The following is a 23,890-nucleotide window of genomic DNA, read 5'->3' as shown; positions in this document are numbered from 1 at the left end:
CCTCGTCAAACGCCGCCAGGCCTGGCCAATACCACGCCCCTCCTCTCGGACACGCCCACTCCCGTCGTAAACCTGGTGAAGGGCGGCGAATAAAGGATGGGGTGATGACGACAATAAAGGGGAGGGTCACAACACGCACATTTTAGAATTTTGTTTGCTATTTAATTTTTAATTTTTTTTTTATTTAATAAATTGCTCATTTAGTCCTTGATTTTTAACTGCCACTCTACTCTTCTAAAAACACCAGAGCCCTGGCTAAACATTGTTCAGTCTATTTTTTTTTTTCCCACTTGTTAAACTAGATTCAACAAATAGTTTATTATAGTCAGGAGTCAGATGGTCTAACCTGAGGTTTTTCTGAAAAAAAGTGTGTAAAAATCCCAAAGAAATGAATTGACATCAAGTTACCTTATTGACCTCTGGAACAAGCAGTACCAAACCACCTGACCTCATGTTTACACACTGTCTTCACTGCCGCCCATTTACAGCTTAAAGCTCGACCTCATGACCCTCATTAATAGGAGCAGGTAGTATCAGGGAGGAAATTACTGGAGCTTGGTAAACGTCACGGGGCGGAGAAGGCACAAAACGGGCACTGTTTATTACCCAGTGCGTCTGACAGAGCGTTATGCAAGATTTAACAGATATGCTTTTATTTCACAGCGAGTGCAATTAATCTAAACAGCAGAGGTTTGTGTCACACAAGCTGTCAAAATCACTGAGGTTTGATGAAAAAGCAAGGTGATGTCATTAGACTGCCCAGGCTGTCCTGTCCAAGAGTCCATTTGTGTGTTCGAGAACACACGAGGACAAAAGTACAACCACGTCCTTGTGTTTATGGGTGTTTGCCTGAAGCAGGAGGCTGAGTGATGAAGAAAAGTGGGATTGAGCGGTCGGGAAACATATCCAGCACTCTCTCTTAGACGTGACGGTGAGTGAAATCCAATAGTGCCTGTAATAAAGTTAATTTTTCCTGACTACTCAGTCTGTCTCCTCTTTGGACGAACACAAAACACCTTTTTGCTGCTGTACCGGAGCCGCTCTAACAGCTCGAAACGAAAATCCCACTCGATCGTCGAGTTATTCAACCCATTTCTGTTATATATATCAGTATCCCCTAGGTCTAATGTAGCCTTTTTATGTTAATGGCCGCCCTGTGAATCCATTCAAGCGTGCCCACAAAATCAAACTCACTCTCCTGCCAACCTTCTATCTCGGAGATGTGTTGCCATGGTAACAGTGGTGCCGAATTGAGTTATGTATCAAAATAATTTTTCTGACCCACAGGTATTTCAGCGTCATACTTGGCTAAACACAGAAGTGGGAGTCCGCCATTAACATGCTGCCCGCTTTAAAAAATGTTAAGCGCAAAGGACAAGCACAATCAGGAAAAAAAAAAAAAAAAAAAAAGCAGAGTTACTGAAAAAAGTAAAGGCCTTCTATCAAAAATGCTATGGGGTACTGTTCAAAGGTTTCAAAGGCACGAGTTACGATTTTTTAATTTTTTTAAGAAATAAACACCATTAAGTGACAGTAAACACATTTATGTTTTTAAAAATTCCGTTTCAAACAAATCCTGTTCATCATAGAATTCTGAAAAACGTATCAGAGCTTCTGTAAGAATGTTAAGCAGCACTGCTTTCATCACTGATAATAAGACGTGTTTCTCGAACAGCACATCAACATGCAAGATTGATTTCTGAAAAGAAAAATCAGAGATCAAAATAACATAATTAAACATAAACATAAGACAACAAATGAGGTTCGATGCAAGTGCATGTTTACTTTCTGGAAGCCGAGTTACTGGATCAAACGCTTTCTGGATTGGGCAAGATCTTCAGTCACCTCTCAGATCATAAATACACACCCAGTGTGTACAACTAATGAAAGATTAAAAACATGCGGTGAATAAATGCACTTGATTAAGAGGACTAACGAACTGTTGATGGCACAATAATTAACAATCGTTAGTAAATTTCACTTCAAAGTTATTAATAAACCAAAAAGGAAAGCGTAATAATAAAAATAGGCATTGTAAATCCACCCTTCAGATGTTTATGGGCCGAGGTGCACCAGAGGTTGCACGAATGTACAGCTCATATGAACTCTTCTATACAAACTTGAGTGTTTTTACAGCTGTAAAAGTGTTTAAATCATCTAGACTACAGGGAACTTGTAGGGCAGAGAGGCAAATATTCCCTTTCTGGTATGCTTTCCCTCATCGTTAAAACGTCTTAATAGTTAAAACATTGATGTAAGTTTAGAAGCAATACACGTATTTCACCCAGTACTTAAAATCTGCAAAACATCTACTCGCCCTTAGGCCATCACATATGTAGAGAAGTTTCTTTCATTATCAAAACAGATTTGGAGAATATTAGCAACACATTAATCACTCAGCAATGTATCAGCGAATGGGTGCCATCGGAATGAAAGTTCAAAAAGCTGATAAAAACAATTCGTAAGTGAAATCGATGGATGTTTTCGCTGGAGGAAGCATTATTATATGGATTATGGAATTTGACCAGCAGCAAAAGTTAAATTCTTTAAATAATAATAATACTAAAAATAGCTTAGTTTGTTGAGAGAACAATTAAAACTGAACGTGGATGCTTAAGGCAGTGGACTAAGCGAACAGTCAGGCAAAGATCGGATTTCATTTATTACGTAAAGAGAGTGAGTCGAGCTATCCGACAAGAAAAGAGAGATGAAAAAGACAAGATGGTGACGAAAATAAAATATTTTGGATTTTTTAAAAGCCTGTTGACTTCTGCCACCAATCTAGCCTAAGTGATAACGGCAGTGGCACCCATTCACCGCAGTGCATCGGTTAGTGAGCAAGTGATGCAACGTTGAAATTCTCCAAATCTAGTTTAATGATAGATAATTCCTGCAATGTTTTCATCAGCTGTTTAGGCTCTCGTTCTGATGGCACCCATCAACGTTGAATTTCTCCAAATCAATGACACATCATACAAACACTAATCACCATCTCCAGGAACTTGTGACTCAGCAAGTGTATATACAAAATAAATAAATCTTTATTAATGATTTGCATTAAAGATTATCCCTCATGCATCCCAAGCGGAAAGGGAACATGTTCCCTTTGTCGCAAAAATCAATTAGTATTACAGTTCATTACAGCTTAGACAAAAAAAAAAAAAAAAAAAAATCATTCACGCTGAGGAAAATTAAGTCAAACACATAATTTAACACAGACTATCCACTGCTGTTTGCAAGAATAAAAAATATATTTTATCGGTATGGTAATGCGCGTGCATATATAAAGAGTTTTTAGTGCTTTTTCTTCTCACAGGACAATGTTTATGAATGAGTTTTGAAGGCTTAAGTGTCTTTAGTGTCTATACATACAATATGTGATAGACTATCAACAGGAAATGAAGACAGCGGTGTGCATTTTGAGTAGAACAGTAGTTGTGATTGGTCAGTTCAAGTTTGATAGAAAAAAGTGAAACGTATTGCACAGTTAGTTCCTCACAGAGGCTGAATTAGAAAACAATCTGATTACAGTAGACATTTTTGTCCTAGACAGACAAAGAGACACTCACACAGAAAACTTTAGTCTCCCACAACTCTTTTCAACCGCTGAAAACATCCATCAAGACCTGCATCACATACTTAAATACATCCCAAAAGACTCATTGCATTGCAGTAATATGTACCAGACTGATACCGCGACAAGCTGCGTGCCCTTTGCGGATTCGGACGATCTCAGCCACTGCAAAGGTGGAATCTGGACTCAAATAAGCGGATTCCCTGCAGCTCTGAAGTCCAGAAGCAGTCGAGTCTGGAAGGGCTTCACAGACCGAACCAGAGGTGCTGGGCCGTTCTCAGTGCAAAGCTTTAACCAGTGTTCATTGTGACTATTTCACAGGATTTACTTCTTCACCTGCCGAAGGAAACAAAAGTGCTTTTGATTGAGAAGACTGTTCCAAAACCTAGTGAGCTTCCTGCCTACTGCATTCTACTAAGAGGATAAAATGCTGAATTTTTTATAATAATAATAATAATAATAATAATAATAATAATAATAATAATAATATATATATATATATATATATATATATATATATATATATATATATATATATATATATATATATATATATATATATATATATACATACACACACATACATACATACATACACATACATACATACAAACATACATACATATAATTTTTTTCCCCTCTCAATAAGAAATATTACTTTAGCACCAAACCAGAATATTAGAAATCGTCTGTACTAATGTCCCAATAATATGCTTTTACTGCATTGTCATCAAATAAATGTAGCTTTGGCAAGCATGACAGCCTTATTTCAAGAAGTTAAATTACACATTTTACATTTGACAGATCACAGGTCTGTACCGAGTAAAACCCACCTCCATCCTCTGTTAGGATGCTTAGACAGGGGGCTTCCTGGCTGGGAGAGGAGATCTATGCGGTGACACTGCAGCCAGAATCTCATTCACAATCTCTTGCCGGATTTCATGTGCGATGCTTTCTTTAATCTGCGGGAGAATGAATAAGAAATGATGTTAGGCTGCATTAAAAGGCAGGAAATCAAACCTAAATCAAACCTAAAACGCTGCACTGGGACTCGAGTCTGTAAAATATGTATCCTAATCTGTTTACTGTTTACTTACACAAACATTTGGCAACACACCACGACGCGAGCTAGTTTCGCATGAAATAAATGTTCAGTTTTGCATGACATAAATTAATTGGCGTTTAAATCTCTTGTTACTAAAAAAGCATCCCCAAGACTGTTTGAGAATAGCTTTCTACAGGCCTGCCATGCAACAACAAGGCCATTTATGTTAAACAATTTGGACAGTTCTCCATATACGAAATCCAAAGAACTGGCAGTGCTGCGAAGTGTCAAATACATATTGACACACCAATGAGGAACATCGGGTCTTGCCAGGCTGTTACATCATTCTACAGGCCATGAAATTACCCAGGCGACTACAAGGATCCACTTCAGTCCAAGTTTCCCTTAGAAGCATCAGAATTGCTGGACCATCATGACAGTCTTGTAAATTTGCATAAAGCGATGCATGATATTTTATGAGCAAATCCGTCAATCATTACAAACACCACCAACAGCCATTACGGCTACAAAGAACTCACTCAAACGTTGCCAAAGACGCACTTAAATATGCCTTTTCCGCTTTCTTTTGAGGCGGAAAAAGAAAACGCATGCCGCCCTTGCGTCTTTAGGTTCGACAAAGCGCAATTAATTTAATTCTTCGGCAGAATCAGTATCAGAAAACAGAAAAGTCTATGGAATAGAATTATTTTCACCATGGAACAAAAATCAATGAATGAATAAATAATGGTAATTAATTATTTTGACTTTTCTCACAGTTTAAGAGTTAAAGCATTATTAGCTGAACATTTTGCTCCAAATTTTGGAATCCGACAACCCTACTGACAGTTGTGACTTTTTCACAGAATTGAGTGCTTATATCTCATAATTCAATTTTCTTTTTTTGCAGATTTGAGCATTTATATCTCACAATCCAGTCTTTTTTCACAGAACTGTTTATATCTCGCAATGCGGACCTCACAGAATTGAGTGTTTGTCTCACAATTCAAGTGTTAATTATTTCACAAAGTCGAACCTTTCATCCCAAATGAGTTTATATCTCGCAATTCAGGCCTTTCCTCGTGTAACTGAATGTTCACATCTCCGAAAGGTAGGCTTTTCCAAAAAGAATTGAATGTTTGCATCTCCTTTCAGACTTTTCTTCTCAGTATGCCAAGATAATACTGACTTTTTTCTCAGAATTGTGAGACACAAACTTAGAATTGTAGGAATATTCAGAAGTCAGTAATGACTCCTTTAAAAAAAAACTAAATAAATCAGTGGTGAAAATAACTTCATACAATTCTGATCGGTCATTTGTGGCATTTAGCGGTCAGATATTTCTCAATATTACCTGTTGGCAATGCTGCATTTTAGCCTTCTTATCAGGGTAGCTGCATTAGTTCTCACCTCCTGTATGAGATGTTGCAGGTCACCATTCCCTCCACTTCTACTCCTCCATTCTGTGGGACTGCAGTCCTCTGTTGTCCTGCTCCTGCGACCATCCAGTGACATCTCGTCCTCATCTCTGCTCAACTCCAAGGAAGCAGGTGTCACGCTCTCCTCCATCCTCTCTGGAGGAACGGGTCGAGCGACCTCCATTCCAGGCCGTGGAGGGACTGTGGGTGTGAGATTAAGGGTTGCCCGGTAAATGCTGCCTCTCTGTGGAGAAGGAGAGCAAGACTGGAGCGTTCGGTTGAGTCTTTCTGGGCTGGACGCCCTCGATGAGTGCCCTGAGCTGGGAGTGACAGCCTCATATCCCAGTTCAGATTGAAGGTACAATTGCTCCTTCAGGAGGTCCGTCACCTGTGCATTCGCATACAAGAATTTATAATAGATGAGAGCAAATTGAGAGCAGAAAAAGGCATGCAGATGATATCTGATACAGGCCCCCGTAACATGAGAATAATCCACTCACCGGCTCCATGGCCCGCAGTGCTGAGGAATTAGACAGGCTTTCCATGCTGTGACCTCTGTGCATGCCCTGAGAGACACATATCTGTTACTAAAGGTTAAAAAACAAAACGATAACAGTAACAGAAAAGTACCATCAAAAGTTTGGAGTATGTAAAATTGCTATTGCTTTTGAAAGATGTCTCTTATGCTCAGATATTTACTAACATAAATATAGAAATACTGTAAAATATTATTAGTTTAAAATAACTTTTAAAATACATTTTAAAAATTGTATTCCTGTGACACAAAGTTGAATTTTCAGCATCGTTGTCACACACTGAAACATTTCCAGTCAAGAAACTAGAAAAATTATCATTAATGTTTAAAACAGATGTGCAGCTTAACATTTTTGTGAAAACCATGATACATTTGGTTTTCAGGACTCGTTAAGAAGTTTATTGATCCCACAAGAGGCAGGTCGAGAAGGGTACGGTACTGGCATCATATAACAAACATAAAATATCACAAACAGTACAAGAGGTAATAATAATAAAATAATTATAAAATAAAAAAACAAAACCTGACATTCTTCATTAATTAATAATTAAAAATATCTTTAGTCTAAATTTAATAAAACCTTGCCAAATAAAATTAATGCGTATCACACTAACTGTGTATTACAGTGATAACTATTTTTGCTGCGAATTTAACTCAATGTTTTAAATACCACACAATGCATAAAATATCTCAGTTTTGGGGAAATTCACACTGGCATTCCCATTTATACTAGTCTGCAATCTCAGTCCTGAGAGGTTATAACAGGAATGAGAAATGTTTTGTTCTAAGACTTTTTAAAAGATAAATACCTTAAGTTGCATATCATGTAAAGCGGAACAGGTCTAAGCTATGCTATTACAGCGTAATTACTGTATTAATTCATTACGTAGCAGTTGCAGTTACATGCACTGACCATGTGGTGTCGGTAGAGGCTGCTGTGCTGCGAGCTGCTGCGCATCTGTTCGTTCAGCGAGAGCAGACGATCTTCCAGCTGCAGCTCCAGCTCCTGCAACTCCTGTCTGACTGCAGTCCGCAGCGCTTGAAGTTGTTCTGCCTCCCGCCTGCAACATCACAAACCCCGATAAAAGACGTAATGCTTACATTCATCAGTTTGCTTTTGAGCACGGTCTGTTGAACATTTGTTGAAGTCACTCGAGGAGGCAGCGATCATATGAATTTAAGGTTGATGCATAAAAGCAATATTTTTAACACTGTGATCATCTAGTACCGATATGCAACTTTATTTTGCAACACTGAAAAATCATTAGTAAGCTGTAAAATTTCCACTTACTTAAACTGCCTCGCATTTTAATTTAAGTTATATTAGGTTGTTAAGTTAAATTCCAAATAACTTAATTTTTAATGAGTGAAAGTAATAAGAAAATCACATTTTTTATAGTGTATTTACATTTTGTTCACACATTTTAGGGTCATTGGTTTTATGATTAATTTAAAGCTATATCCATATAATAACATTCCAAATAAAAATAGACATTTTTTATTTTTAGATGTTTTAAAATATATTTCTGTGATAACACAAGATAAATTTTCAGCATCATTTCTTCAGTCTTCAGTGTCACGTGACCCTTTATGATATGCTGAAACGTCATTTGTATTTATGATTTGTTTGAACGTTTTAGGGTTTTTTGTTTAATGACCCGATTATGGCTATATCCGCCTTTAGGCATTTAGTACAACAGTAAATTAATATAATATTTATATTTTTATTAGACATTAGAACAATGGTACTCACTGTATTCACTGTTTGCTCTTTTTAAAAGATCAAGTCTATTATTATTAAAAAAAAAAAAAATTAAACATCGGTTACATTTTGTATTGTATTACATGCCACAAAATAACTGGTTTCTGGCTTTCTATATCAGAAAATCTCAAAGTGTCTGAGATTTGGACAAAAGGAGTCAGACAGATTTTGCTCTGTGTGGCTTGTGATTTGGATTCCTCACCTCTCATCTGGACTAAGATGCTGGAAAACCATAGATTGCTGTCTCATGAGAGCCAGCTCCAGATCCATCATCTGAGTCCGGAAGACATTCAGACTTCTGCGCCGCATCTGGAGCTCCTGCAGCACACAGCAAGTCAATAGGGACAAAAATAATGAGTTAAAAGACTACTCTTGCACAAGCTGTATGAGCATGCTCAATTTCACCACTAGAGGCTTCTAGTGGTGCAACTCAGGTTTATGAAAATGAAGTAGCATGCGACTGCCTTATCTTTGGGAAATGATGTACCTCATAAAGCGGTTGGACAGAGCATGGTGTACTGATCCTGTCAATGGGTGTGTCCCCTCCATGCACGGACGAGCTCTGCCAACAAAACCACAGATCGGTTATGACTTATGAGTCACACAGGAAAAGCATGTCTAAACTGAGCCCGGGATAATGCAGAATGCTGACTCGGCTGATTATTTGCATTTCGGGTGGGATTCGCAAGAAACCGGAACACACTTCCTTGTTCTACTTTATGCAGATATATTACTGTGCAGAACAAAACAGTTATTACAGGTCAAAGGCTTCATATACATACCCAGACCATATATATAGTGTGTGTGTGTGTGTGTGCATACATGTATGTATTTATACAGATAACAGAAAACAGATAACTTCTTAATTTTTAAAAATCAGGTTTTTCATTGTGCATTCCAATCAATCTCAATTAAAAAAAAAATTAAAAATGCAGCTAACACAAAAATGTTATTTCTGAAATTAAAAACAAAACAACTGTGTGTGTGTGTGTATATATATATATATATATATATATATATATATATATATATATATATATATATATATATATATATATATATATATATATAAAAATAATTATAAAAAATTTGTGTGTGTCTCTATCATATCAACTGTATATGGAAGAATTTTTTTAATTATTACATTTCATGTAAGCATGGTTGCATTTAAGAATTATAACATTGATTCAAATGATTTCTAATTTCCATTTCACAGTATGTTTTTTCTAAGAATCTTGTAAGAATATGTAGTTAAATACTATAATCAAATACTTTTTAATATTATATAAGAAAATAAATGTAAATGTATTTATTTAATAACATTATTAAAATTATTAATAATAATAATAATAATAATAATAATAAAGCACAAGAAAATGTTGATTATCACGACTACCAAACAGTGTTGCCTCTCATAAACCTCTAATTTCCACTTTACTAGCAACATTCCTTAAGAAGTTCTTTCTCGTCTCGACTTGTTTGGAACACTTACCACTCTATGTTTCCCAATCACTGTCATAAGTAAATACCAACGCAGGTAAATATATCTTCTGTGTTACAGCAAATAAGCCACCAGCTAACCTGTTTCTACCATCAAATATGGCACACTGTCATCCCACCCTGCTTCATTCACAAACAATTACTAATGAGAGCATGTCAGGCGCAGCATCATTAATAACCACAGTTACCACAGATTAAGATTGATTGGAGAGTCATGAAATCAGGTCATGTAAACAAAGACTTTTGACAGTTCTTCTTACCTGACCAAGATTCTGCATTGTCCCACGAATGTCATGCAGGACTCTCCTGAGCTGCATCTCTGTGCTGCCCATCGCTGGTACTGGAGCAGGAGGCATTTCAACAGAGCAAGGGTAGGGGGGAGATGGATAGTAGGAATGACTATAGGGGGCAGCAGGGTGATGAGGAGAACCGTTGTAGCCCAGACTGTAGGGGGCGCTGTGGGCTTGTGTGAGAGGGATGTGAGGTTGATACGGGCTGCTGTGCATGCCATAGGGAGCTCCCTGAGGAACGTTATAAGGTGAGTAGAATGGGCTGTAAGGTGCAATGTGAGGATGAGCGTAATGCATATTGTGCTGGGGTGTAAACGGCGCCCCCTGTGGTGGAGTAAATGTATTACTCTGAAGAGGCTGAGGATAAGGTGAGCTCTGTGGTTGTGGGAAGACAGTGTGGTGGGGAAGTCTGGTAGGGTATGAGGAGTTGTAGGCCACTCCTTGATGTGGAGAGTATAGGAACCCATGAGGAGGAGGAGGTGGAGGAGGAGGAGGGTGACCCGGACCTGTAAACTGACTAAGGTTTGGGACGCTACATGTGCTCCAGTTTGGACCTTCTCCTAAGGGCCTCTGAGGCCAGTCTGCAGGGACGCTATAAAGCGAGCTGGAAGAGCGAGTCAGATGCTGGGGTACGTTGAGAAGTTGCGGTGGCGTTCCTCTGCCCATCTTTAAACAACCTGCTAGAGCAGAATTTAAATGAGTAGTCTGGCCACCAGAATGATCTACTTCGTCTTCTTCCATGATGGAATCCACTTCTTCTCGGTCACTGCGAGTCTCCTCGTCGTAGCGGTACGAGTACGAGGGTGGGGTACAATGCTTGACCGAACCCTTTCCGAGTTGGATTCGCATGGAAGTGACCACTCGAGCTGGGCTGAGCGGAGATGTTGGGAGGGAGCTGGATCTCCTTAAAGGATTCCTCTCCAAGCTTTCCCTTAGCAGGTTCCTGTCCCTCACCCATACTCGGCCGGGACGTTCCTCATCCATAGAGGATGACCTCTGATGGGCTGTTTGGAGGACCATTTGTCTTCTTTGAGTCGTAGAGTGGCATTGCTCAAGGTCCAATGAGTTTGGAAGATCTGGTCCAGAGGATGAACGTAAATCCTCAGAGGAGTCTAAGCCTAAACCAGGCTGGGATGTGTTGCCTTCATGAGCTTCATCCAAGATGGAATCAGTTGTAGGATTTATCATTGTACTCGAATCCACTTCTAGAGAGTCTGTGGTGAAACTGGATTCAACTATGGAAGCTCTATCAGAGTCAGGAGAAAGGAGCGGTCCATTGGTGCTAATATTGTCAGAGTCTGAATTGGGAATCTGCAGGCTGGTGATCTCAAGGACTTCTCGGTTGGCTACACTCTGGATAAATGGGCCTCTGTTGGACTGAGGATGGGCTTCCTCACCCTGCAATCTCTCAAAGTTGGGGTACTCCAATGCTATGGGCGTGCTAACTTCTCCTGCATGAGATGTCACTGTGGTTTCGCTGTCACAGCTATCCGAGCTTTCTTGTACCTAAGAAATTTCAAGAGAGAAGTTTCACTTCCATTATCTATTGAAGGTCTGCTTCTTAGAAACGTTGCTGTTGAAAGAACCCAGCAATTTATTTTTGTTCTCATTTATGTTTTGCAAATTCCCTTAATTCGCAACAATTTGAAGTTCTGGTACATCTTAATTCATAATTTCAAGGACATTTTAAAGATGTAGAACCACCACTGTTTTATTCTATAATATTTTTATAACATAGCTAAGTGCAAATTCGGTTCACCTACATTTCATAAAAATTTAACTTTCTGAAATATATTCAGAAAAACGCACTTGACTTGACTTTTTTTTTGTGTGTGTGTGTGTGTGTGTGTGTGTGTGTGTGTGTGTGTGTGTGTATATATATATATATATATATATATATATATATATATATATATATATATATTTTATGTATATGAATATAAATATACACAAATACATGTTAATATTTTCCTTATATATACACACATAAGTATACATAAGTAATAAGTATAATAAGATAAAATTAATCATCTGACATCACTAATAAATAATAAAATAAATACAAAAGAATGAATAATAATAATAATAATATTTCTTTATATTGTAAAATATGTTTTAGTGTATAAGTTATTTTAAGTTTTCATACTTTTTTGATATCAAGTCAAATTCAAATTATTATTTTTTTGCTGGGTTCGAGGAGTCTTTGTATTCATTTGCTGTAGAGAGCCCAGATGGTTATGCCCACACTCACGTACCTTCAGGTGATTACCCGAACCGTCTGTGGATGGGTCCTCTGCAAACCCGCTGCTGTCAGACTGCTGGCTGGCAGTCCTCAATAACCTCTCTATAGGGAGACACGCCATGAGCACCAACACGGAGTGTGACTGACTGATTTCCCAGCAGTCAAAGACTTCAAAATTCACGTTTATGAGTTTTAAGGCTTAGATGACATTATGTAGGTTCAGTCTGCCACCTATTTATGCTCTCCTATCACTGTTTCAATGTAATTCCCCAACTTATTTCAGAAATTTTTGAATACAAATACAGCTTTGGTAGCACAGTGTTGCTCAATACCGAACAAGGCTCAACTATTTCATGTTGAAATCTTCAAAATGACACACATGTTATTGATAAAACTAAATGTGAAGCCAGAATTCTTCTACATATTTGAATAGGGAACATCTACTGAACTCTACCACACGAGGGCAGACTTGATCCATACTTCATCTAAAACACATAATAAAGTCCCTTTTAGCTCTTTAGGGCTGGGCTGTATGCAGCATGATAATACACATCACAGTTATGCCTAGTGTTTAAATAAGACTTGTCTTCCTCTCCGATCTTGGAAGAGTGTCTGTGTTTTTCTTTAGGGAATGACAACCGGATTTGCTCACACGGCTGTTGAGTTCTCAAGAGGAATGAGCCTGAAAGCATTTTTTCCCCTTAACTTGATATTAAAAAAAAAAAACCTCCTCAAAAGCCTAATATAGCAATCCGAATCTCACAGATGTTGTAAACAATACCATAGCAAAAACCAACACAACGACCTGTTGCTAAGTCATCTCTTTTACATATTTGTTTTCTATTCAAAATGGCATATAGCTTTTGACACAAATACGAATTGGGTTTCCTGGTAGCTGATGTGACTGATAACCGCAGTTCATCCACACTCACCGCTGCCAGCTCGAGACATGCCTCCAGGACCAGGAAGAGCTTCATCCTCGTTACTCTGCAACTGCAAAGAAATCAATCATTACCGGTCTGACAGATCACACTTAACGCTTGAACATTACACCACTTTTAGATACCTAAATTATGCGACTCGTGAGCCATCGTTAGAAACCTTCATCGTTATGACCAGTGGCCAGCATCTAAAATGACCTGATAAAAGTAGTGTGTGGTTGGACAAACAGATAGTCACACCCCAAACTCACACTATAGGTCGAGCCAGAGTTACTATATCATAGCGTGTCGGGATGCTCAAACAGACAGAGCTATAAGAGACAAAGTTACAGTGTAGCGAGTGGTTTTATTTGTAATTGTTTTAGCTTTTTAAACGCATAACATAAAAATGAAACTGCCATTATTTACGCAGTTAGTCATAAGGTTCCGACCAACATGAGGCTGACTTCTGCAGAGCATAAAAAAATGTGGAGTACACTGGAGTCCCTTGACATTTATCAAAATATCATCTTTTGTGCTCCACAGAGCACAAGAGAGTCAGTCATACAGGTTTAGAATGACATGAGGGGGAGTAAATTATTAACTTTTTGAAACTTGATACACTTAAAGGCGTGCAATGTTTCCTGCTAAAACAATCATGTATAAAAATACTAGAAGTAACGATATTAATTGCACATTGATATTATAAATACGTATTACTAATATTTTTTTTCTAATAATAGTAAATTACAAGTATTATTATTAATCACATATTAATGTTCAAAAAATAATAGAAAGCAAATAATATAACATTATTAGTGCTGTCAAGCAATTGTGATTTATCGCATCCAGAATAAACTTTTTTTGTACGCACACACACACGCACACGCATATTTCAGAAAAATATGCTGGTTTATTAAATATATATTTATAATATAAATTATAAGATTATAAATATAGACATGCAAATACATGTTAATATTACATATTTTTAGTAAATTTATTATATTAAAATAAATTCTGTGTGTGGATTTATATTTACAGAACATGTATACACAGACATATTTTATTTATATTTTATAGGATTTAAATGACAATTAATCATTTAACAGCACTAAATATAATATATGCTTCCTGCTATAAATTACTAATAAAAAAATTAATAAATAAGCAGTACCAATATTGATTGCACACTGATATAAATAATTGTGTTTATTATTACTATTGGTATTTTCTAGTAATAGTAAATTATAATTATTATTGTTCCCTTTTCAATTCTAATAACATAAGACACTATAATATTATTTGTATAGGTCTTTAAAAACTATTATTAAATTATTTTAATAATTATTATTTTAATTTGCTAAACTAAAGTGCGTAATATAATATCAAAATCTAAATTAATAAAGAACTTTTTATGTATTATGCTGAAAGCAATGTTAAAATAGCAGAAAATGATAGGCTAATATATTCTATTGTCAAAAATGGCACGCTTTAAATGCTAGTGTAGGAGGCCATGGTGTTGACCACTGATAAACTTGCGGCAAGCCGGACTATCACCGATGAACACGGTCTGCTATCAGGATCCAGTAGCATGCTTTAACATTATCAAAGGCTAAACCATAATCCCCAGAACATCCTCCAGGCGCTCCATGTTCCCTACTTATTTTTAGCTTGGAGTATCATGACCCTCTGCTGTTTTTACGACAAAAAAAATCTCTAGGAGAAACTTGGAGATGATTGTCAGCGTGAGAAATGGACAAGGAAAAGCAGGGAGGATTGTTTTGGTAAAGTGGAAGCGAGAGATAAGCATACCTCCTCCATTTCAAACGAGTCTCTGGGCTGGCTGAGTAGGTGGGCTATGTGTGGGTTGGACAGCAGGTTGGACGGTTCTTTATCCGGGGTGGAAGTGATGGTCTCCTGGCGATCAAGTTCCTTGAAGTCACTTTCATCAGACACCTGACTGATGCTCACCTGGACGGGAGAAAGTGGCATGTCTTTATCCAGAGCTGGCGTCTCAGCGGAGCGGTCACCATTCATTAACGTGGAGTCCTTGGACAAAGCTTCCGGGACGTCTCCGTTGACCAAAGCCTCTGAGATACTTTGCTGGGCCTCCTCCGTCACTGTGGCCAGAGATGAATCTTTTTTCCTAAAGCTTTTCTGCTGTAGTTTGTGCTCTGTATCCCGTGCCTCAGAGTTTGCACCTTCTGTGTTGTCAGCGTCAGGCGATGAAAGCTGTCTGGCCGCTCCTTCCATGGCAGAAGCCAGCAGGTTCTGTTTCGTAATGTTCCGTTTTAGAATCTTGGCTGCATTTAGAGCGGAATTATTCCTTTTGAATGGAGAGGGGATTTTGGCCTCTGCGTCGCCGCTGCCGATTCTCTCCATGGGTCTTCCAGACACTTGGGAGTAGATCTCAGAGAAGACGTTTGCCACCGTGGCCAGAACCTCGGTTTGTCTGAACCGACCTACAGAAAATGGAGGAGAGCTTTAGGACTGACAGTTACGCAAAAACATCTAACCTTTCAATTATTTACTCTCGGAAAAAGAGAACAATTAAAAAAATAAATGACAGAAACAGTCAACTTTACGCAGTGTTTCCTACAATTGCTCTTGTAATTAAAATAATATAAACACTAACATGCAAAACATTGTAATAAAAACAATAACCACAAATATTATAATATCATTATATATGTATTATATATAATAAACCTAATCATTATATTATATTTAGTGTTGTCAAATGATTGTGAATAATTACATCCAAAATAAAAGTTTTTGTTTACATAAGTGTTTGCTGTGTCTATTATGTGTATATAAATACAAACACATACTGTATATATTTAGAAAATATTTACATCCATTGACATAACTATATTTATATATTTATATATATATATATATATATATATATATATATATATATATATATATATATATATATATATATATATAATTATATATATATATATATATATATATATATATATATATATATATATATATATATATATATATATATATATATATATAAACATCAAATTGTTCTTGAATATATACATGCATGTGTTTGCAAAACCTTTTATTTTGGATGCCATTAAACACGATTAATCGTTTGACAGCACTAAATTTATTATATTATAATTACATTAAATAATATTATATATTATTGCTGTTGTTGCTAATATTTCTTGCTTACTTCTATTGTCCTCATTTGTAAGTTGCATTGTAATTATTAATTTTGTAATTATTAATTATAAAATATATTATTGTTTTAAATTTATATTTTTGTATTTATTCACAATAAATGTTCAATATATTGTATTGCATAAAATATAACTTCTGAAACAGTTGAACCACAGAACAGAATTGGCTCAGATGATTCATTTGCTCAGCTAAACCACTTGTTGTTGTGTCAGATTGAAAATGAGTCAGGAACCATTTCTGTGTAAGGTCTGATCATGCATACCATCGCTCTACAAAATTTGGGGACCAAAAGCGTATCATTCTAATTGAAATTCACGAGTTCTGGAAAATTCCTCGTCGCAAAAACAAGATCCCGTTCAAAACACGGCAACTTTTGTGTGACTTGACGGTCTTTATCAACATCAAGCTTGTCATTTGTTCTGGCAGACATAAAGGAAAAGGATTTGACAATACTGCAGGCATGTAATGGAATGATAACAAGTGATAACAAGCCAGTGATGTGCGCTGCTCAGAAATCGATAGTCTTCATTTATCTCGTGCAATGCAGCCAGGCGGTCTGAGTCAGCGTTCAGGAACGGCTTGCAGGACATGTGCCAGAAAAAGAAAAGAGGAACAGAGAGCATGGCTTTCTGTGAAAGAGGGACAAGCACGTCCGATTCGAGATCGTAGCCCCCGCTGACGAGCATACGGGCAGGAGGAAACAAGGCTTATGTAAGAAAAGTCAACAAGAAATCCACAGAACACCTCACGGTAATGTGAATAAACATTCACATACACTTCTTGGCTGGAATGCCTGCCTAGCGGGTCTTAGCATAAACAGTCAGTTAGCTTTAAGTCAGTGTAAACAAGTGGCGGTAAAAAACAAAGCGGGAAAAAAATAATAGTAACCTAATAGACCTGTTGCTGTCTGTAATATTTGTTCAGCTTTAACTTAATTGTCCTTATTACAATTAGTCTAATTATATAATTAAGTACTGAGCAATATTAATTGCATATACAGACGTGGACAAAATTGTTGGTACCCTTTGGTCAATGAAAGAAAAAGTCACAATGGTCACAGAAATAACTGTTATCTGACAAAAGTAATAATAAATAAAAATTCTATAAATGTTAACCAATGAAAGTCAGACATTGTTTTTCAACCATGCTTCAACAGAATTATTTAAAAAAATAAACTCACGAAACAGGCATGGACAAAAATGATGGTACCCCTAGAAAACACTGAAAATAATGTGACCAAAGGGACATGTTAATTCAAGGTGTGTCCACTAATTAGCATCACAGGTGTCTACAACCTTGTAATCAGCCATTGGGCCTATATATATGGCTCCAGGTAATCACTGTGTTGTTTGGTGATATGGTGTGTACCACACTCGACATGGACCAGAGGAAGCAAAGGAAAGAGTTGTCTCAAGAGATCAGAAAGAAAATTATAGACAAGCATGTTAAAGGTAAAGGCTATAAGACCATCTCCAAGCAACTAGATGTTCCTGTGACTACAGTTGCACATATTATTCAGAAGTTTAAGATCCATGGGACTGTAGCCAACCTCCTGGACGTGGCGCAGGAGGAAAATTGATGACAAATCTAAGAGACGGATAATCCGAATGGTAACAAAAGAGCCTAGAAAGACTTCTAAAGAGATTCAAGGTGAACTTCATGCTCAAGGAACATCAGTGTCAGATCGCACCATCCGTCGTTTGAGCCAAAGTGGACTACATGGGAGACGACCAAGGAGGATCACCATTGTTGAAAACGAATCATAAAAAAGCAAGACTGGAATATGCCAAACTACATGTTGACAAGCCACAAAGCTTCTGGGAGAATGTCCTGTGGACAGATGAGACAAAAATCGAAGTTTTTGCCAAGGCACATCAGCTGTATGTTCACAGACGAAAAAATGAAGCATATCAAGAAAAGAACACTGTCCCTACTGTGAAACATGGAGGAGGCTCTGTTATGTTCTGGGGCTGCTTTGCTGCGTCTGGCACAGGGTGTCTTGAATCTGTGCAGGGTACAATGAAATCTCAAGACTATCAAGGAATTCTAGAGAGAAATGTACTAGCCAGTGTCAGAAAGCTTGGTCTCAGTCGCAGGTCATGGGTCTTGCAACAGGACAATGACCCAAAACACACCGCTAAAAACACCCAAGAATGGCTAAGAGGAAAAAATTGGACTATTGTAAAGTGGCCTTCTATGAGCCCTGACCTCAATCCTATTGAGCATCTTTGGAAGGAGCTGAAACATGCAGTCTGGAAAAGGCACCCTTCAAACCGGACACAACTGGAGCAGTTTGCTCATGAGGAGTGGGCCAAAATACCTGCTGAGAGGTGCAGAAGTCTCATTGACAGTTACAGGAAGCGTTTGATTGCAGTGATTGCCTCAAAAGGTTGCGCAACAAAATATTAAGTTAGGGGTACCATCATTTTTGTCCAGGTCTGTTTCATGAGTTTATTTTTTTTTAATAATTCTGTTGAAGCATGGTTGAAAAACAATGTCTGACTTTCATTGGTTAACATTTATAGAATTTTATTTATTATTACTTTTGTCAGATTACAGTTATTTCTGTGACCATTGTGAGTTTTTCTTTCATTGACCAAAGGGTACCAACAATTTTGTCCACGTCTGTATGTAACGATTAGGGTTCTTTGGATGTAATTATGCATAATTTATTGCTACTATATAGTAGGTACTGTACATGTAATGTGTAACAAATCCATCTTAAAGTGTTACCATAATTTGTTTCCTTGTTTGTTATCTTATTTAGAATTTACATAAATAACTGGTTTGTTCGCAATTGTAATTTGTAACTTAATTACTAAGTAATTAAATAAATAAATTTAATAATTGCTTTATTGCAATTGCTTGTAATGTAAACATTGTATAATTTTTGTCTCTATATAGTTATAGTTTATTCATTAGTTTTAGTTTTTTATGTAGTACCTGAAGTTAAACAAAATGAAAATAAATGGGTTTTTTTGGGTTTTAAATTTAATTTTTATTCAATTCTTTTTTAACTTTAAAATTATGAAAATAAATATAAAAGACAATAGATAGAAAGATATAAAATCATATGACAGTATGTGGGTTAGAAGCAAGCTTTTTATGGCTCTTTTCTTGTTTTGGAATGACATAACAGTGGGTAAATTATAACTGGCATAATGATAATGATATTGAAATTTTGGCCCAACAGTTGAAAGCCAGGCTATTCAAAGTCAGCCGAATGCGTGCAAGCTCTTACTAAAACTTAGCTGCAAAACAATCCCGAAGCCAAAAGCAGTGCCCTCACAATCAAACAAGCAAACAAAAACAGGCCTTATTCCAGACTTCACACATCCCTACCCTCACCCAGGTTCTTCCTGTTCCGCTGCTTTGTCTTGGCTCAGTGAGAATTATGCAAATGTAGGCCAATACACAAGCTGGCACAGAGCTGGCACACAGGCCGAATCCTGATGTGAGCGGATGGCAGAATCAGCTCTGCTGTGCCACAGAACTGCTTGACACTTTCTCTCTCTGTTGCCGTCTGCCTCTCCCGATCGTTTCTGTGCCCATGGAGGACAATAGCTTCGTTGTGCTCTACTTCTATTGAGCCGAGTCTGTACAGCACTCGTTGTTGGAAGGCTCTGCGCTCAGAGTTTGCTTTAAGATGTTAAATGAGCATGAAGCGGAAGTGCAAAGTGATCTTCAAAAAAAACATTTTAAAAATCAAACGCGCTTCTCCTTTAGGCTCCACAACTTTCCTCAACTCTCGCATGGATGTCTTTGTTTTCTTTACGGTTAGATATAGAGGTAAAAAACTTGAGGCACTTCACGATTCGATCCGATTTGATTCTAGGAGACACGGTCCAAGTAATTTGCAGTTATCATTATCAAACCAATATCACAGTTTTCAATATCACTGCACATGGCTACATTTTTAAATAAATTTGAAATAAATTTCCTGCAAAATGCTTTTTATTATACAGGCAGGCTACTTTTTGAATCGGTTATTTAAAAAGTATTCTTTAAGTATCTACATGTCTACAGACAATAGTTTTGGGTTTTCTTTTTCCCCGTCAGCATTATTGCCGCTTGATTATTACTGATGAGATCATAGTGACGATATATATAAAATTTTAACACAGCGTAAAGTCTGTGCAATGAATGAATCATGCTGCGTGCCATAAGCTAGGGAAAAAAAACAAACAAAAACAAGCTCAGAATCGATTCTGAAATATTGAGAATCGATTCAGAATAGGTGAAGAGAGAATCGCGATGCATCATTGAATGAATTTTTTTTCTCCTACCTCTAGTTAGATATTTGCATTCAGCAGCAGCATACAAACAGAGATTCATACTGTTAAATGTTTTTTTTATATATATATATATATATATATATATATATATATATATATATATATATATATATATATATATATATATATATATATATATATATATATATTTTTTTTTTTTTTTTAATTAATTTATTATTAATTAATTAGTTATTGTTATTTTTTTTATTTGATTTTATATATAGAATTTTATTCTTTAGTAGTCTTTTAGTATTTCTTTTAGTAGTCCAAGTAGTTTTAATGTTTTTGTAATTTTGGTTTTAATTTCTATGTTGTTATTAATTTTACATTTTTATAAGTTGGTTAACTGGTTAATATTATAACACTTTGTGTTTGTTGTTAAATATTTAAATATTTATATTTATATATAAGTTTAACTTTAAACTTACACGCACAATTAAAAAGATTTCTATTGCAAACATTTTTTATTTGGAGTAAAACGCACAATGAAATAAGACTGAGAACATGCATTAAGAAAATAAACGGTCGGTTTTGACTTTTATGTTGACTTAAAATTTGCCCAGTTGCCTGACTACAATGTTTCCATAATGCAATGATTATTTCTGAAACAATAAAGCAGGGGAAGAACAGAAATGAGTAAATGCTGCAATTGCTACACCACTGCTTGCAACATTTATTTTTAAGACTCATTTTTAAGACTCATGATTTTGAACATGCACAAACACGGCGATGCGAACCACGGGGGCTGCCATGGATTGTGTTTACAGCACGGTCTACATACTTGTCAGGGCATAGTTTGGGTTCTCCAGCTCCATACGCTGTATCTGGGCTCCCAGGTAAACTTTGATGTCGATGCCGTGGGCGCTAGAAGACGCGTTGAAGAAACGAGAAGGGATTTTTGAGGCGATGTCGGGCTCCTCACGCCCAAAGCCGAGGTTGTACAAGATCTCCTCTGGATCCTCCTCATACAGGTCCAGAAGTTCTGACACGCTGCAAAGCAAACAACTATTATAGACACACACCAGCATCATATATTAAAGCATTATTAACTATAATTAGCTTACATACATAAAAAGATTTACTTAAACAGCTAAATAATAAATTCTATCAGATTCAGACTCCTTTCTCTGTCACTCAGTTCAGCTGCTGCTGTTTGAAAGCCCAGAGATTTTGCAAGTGTTAATGACTCCAGTACATCATTCTTGTAAAGTACCTGGACACGGTGGTGCTGCTCTTTCCAGAGCCTGTGGAGTTCATACTTCTGCCCTTCTGCTTGAACTGACACCTTTTGGCCTCGGCTGCGATTTCATAGCTGAGGGAAAAAGACAGTGAGCCGCCTGTGACCAGACCAAAACACAAAGAAAAAGAACATTCTGGAAGACCTACTTACCCATTGGCCGCTGTTTTTGCGCTACTGTTCTGGAGGTGATTGGCTGTAGAGATGAAAGAGAAAGAGAAGCTTAACTGTACTAGATTCTTACCTAATTTGACACCAATTTCCCTTGAACCCACCCGTCAACCTTTGACACAAGCGCAATTACGAAAAGCCCTGGCTGCCATTTTAGCATAAAGAGAGTTGTCAGAAATTCCGTTCGAAAGAGCGAAGCGACGAATTTCCAAAAGTGATTTATTCAACGGAGAACCATCCACCCCCGGATGACAATCAACATCGTGGAACGTTTTCCTCAGCACTTAGCGCACAATGACAGAATTATACGAGCGCACATCCTAACCTGCCAAACGATTCGCGTTACAAATCACATTAGACACCAGGTTTTAGTTCACTAAGGAGGACAGGATTGAACACAGAGACGTAGAGGACATTAACCAGAGCTTTTCTGGCCTGAAACATCCTGGCTTACACGGACTCATCCATCAGCCTCAGTTAAAAACGCTCAGATTTAAATTTCCACAGAAATTCCCACAACTGGTGCAGGCTGATTCCTGTGCTCTTGTCAATAAGGGATAGAGTCATTCGGTGCAACTAGTCCTGACACGTTTCTGCACATACAGACACACTGAAGGGTGAAATCAGCTCGACTGCAATAACACAATAGCTTGTGGAGAGTCTGTGAAGAACGTTTTCATCAACTTGTGTTGTTTAAACTAGTCATTCTAGAACTGTAAAAAAAAAAATAAAAAATACACCCACGCATATACTACCATAATTTACCATGGAAAAAAAAAGACAGTACAGTAGTCTAGAAGTCCAATTATACAAGAAAATACCTCAAGTACTCTATGAACTCTAGTGGAGTTGCGAAAAGTGGCGTGTTACCTTAAAAATAATAATATATTTTTTAAATGTCACTGACGCAAATGTATAATTACGGTTTTAATAATTTAGTAACTTTATTTTTTCTTTTAAGTTGCACAGATAGGGTCCAAAATAAACATGTTAAGTATTAAATGTGAAAGAATGTCACAGCAAAAAAAAAAATTGTTAGTGTTTCACTGAGAAACAGAAAAAAACAATTATGTGTGTGTGTGTGTGTGTGTGTATACAATATTTATCTCAAGTAATTTATTTTTTAACCTGGCCATAGAGTGCAAACTATGAAACCAGAGATAAGCTATCTGATGTGCCAAGACCAGTCTTTTAACCTGAGTATCGCATGCAAGCAGCCACCCTGTGTGTGCTTGTCACCCTGTGTCCTTGTGCAAACTCAAAATAGCACACAATCCGAAGAGAAAGCAAAAACTAATCAGCACAAAAAAGGAAAAAAAGGAAAAAGCAACAACAAACAGAAAGAACAAAATAACACTAGCAGTCATTCTGGTTTGTCTGTGGGTTCATTAAACTCAAAGGATCTATGCGGAATTCTTGAAATTCTTTGTCAGATTCCTCGCAAAGCAGCACACTTGAGAGCAATTACATCGGATTGAAGGAGAAAGTGCAGAGTACTTACCCTCAGCTCCCAGGGACAGGTCATCTTCAAAGCTACAGCCATTCTTTAATGGTCCTTAAAAAAAAGAAAAAAAAGCAAAGAGAACAGCTTTTAAAGAGCAAACACTTTGCGCTGACCCATCGTGCCGAACAAGTGATCATTTCCCATTCTCTTCCACCATAAAAAACACTCCAACGCATCCAAGTGGCACTTCAAA

At 37.1% G+C, this 23,890-nt stretch overlaps 1 protein-coding gene across 3 annotated transcripts in view; it reads right to left on the bottom strand.

Moving 5' to 3' along the window:
- Positions 1-3,023: 3,023 nt before the first annotated feature.
- itprid2 (ITPR interacting domain containing 2) overlaps positions 3,024-23,890 on the bottom strand; it is a 38,641-nt gene continuing 17,774 nt past the window's right edge. For all 3 annotated transcript variants that reach the window (XM_043248614.1, XM_043248615.1, XM_043248616.1), the window contains 15 exons: positions 23,695-23,748; positions 22,176-22,218; positions 21,999-22,097; positions 21,567-21,775; positions 15,099-15,748; positions 13,296-13,356; positions 12,377-12,465; positions 10,092-11,627; positions 8,819-8,893; positions 8,534-8,649; positions 7,483-7,630; positions 6,535-6,600; positions 6,027-6,422; positions 4,408-4,536; positions 3,024-3,910 (listed from right to left, as the gene is read on the bottom strand). In XM_043248614.1, coding sequence (XP_043104549.1) covers positions 4,429-4,536; positions 6,027-6,422; positions 6,535-6,600; positions 7,483-7,630; positions 8,534-8,649; positions 8,819-8,893; positions 10,092-11,627; positions 12,377-12,465; positions 13,296-13,356; positions 15,099-15,748; positions 21,567-21,775; positions 21,999-22,097; positions 22,176-22,218; positions 23,695-23,748 — 3,650 coding nt within the window. In that variant the 3' untranslated portion in view covers positions 3,024-3,910; positions 4,408-4,428. The remainder of the gene's footprint in view (positions 3,911-4,407; positions 4,537-6,026; positions 6,423-6,534; positions 6,601-7,482; positions 7,631-8,533; positions 8,650-8,818; positions 8,894-10,091; positions 11,628-12,376; positions 12,466-13,295; positions 13,357-15,098; positions 15,749-21,566; positions 21,776-21,998; positions 22,098-22,175; positions 22,219-23,694; positions 23,749-23,890) is intronic.

The sequence above is a fragment of the Puntigrus tetrazona genome, chromosome 9, assembly GCF_018831695.1.
Source record: "Puntigrus tetrazona isolate hp1 chromosome 9, ASM1883169v1, whole genome shotgun sequence".
Classification (NCBI taxonomy): domain Eukaryota; kingdom Metazoa; phylum Chordata; class Actinopteri; order Cypriniformes; family Cyprinidae; genus Puntigrus; species Puntigrus tetrazona.
The sequence above is the reverse complement of the archived record's forward strand: the minus strand, read 5'-3'. Positions and strand labels throughout refer to the sequence as shown.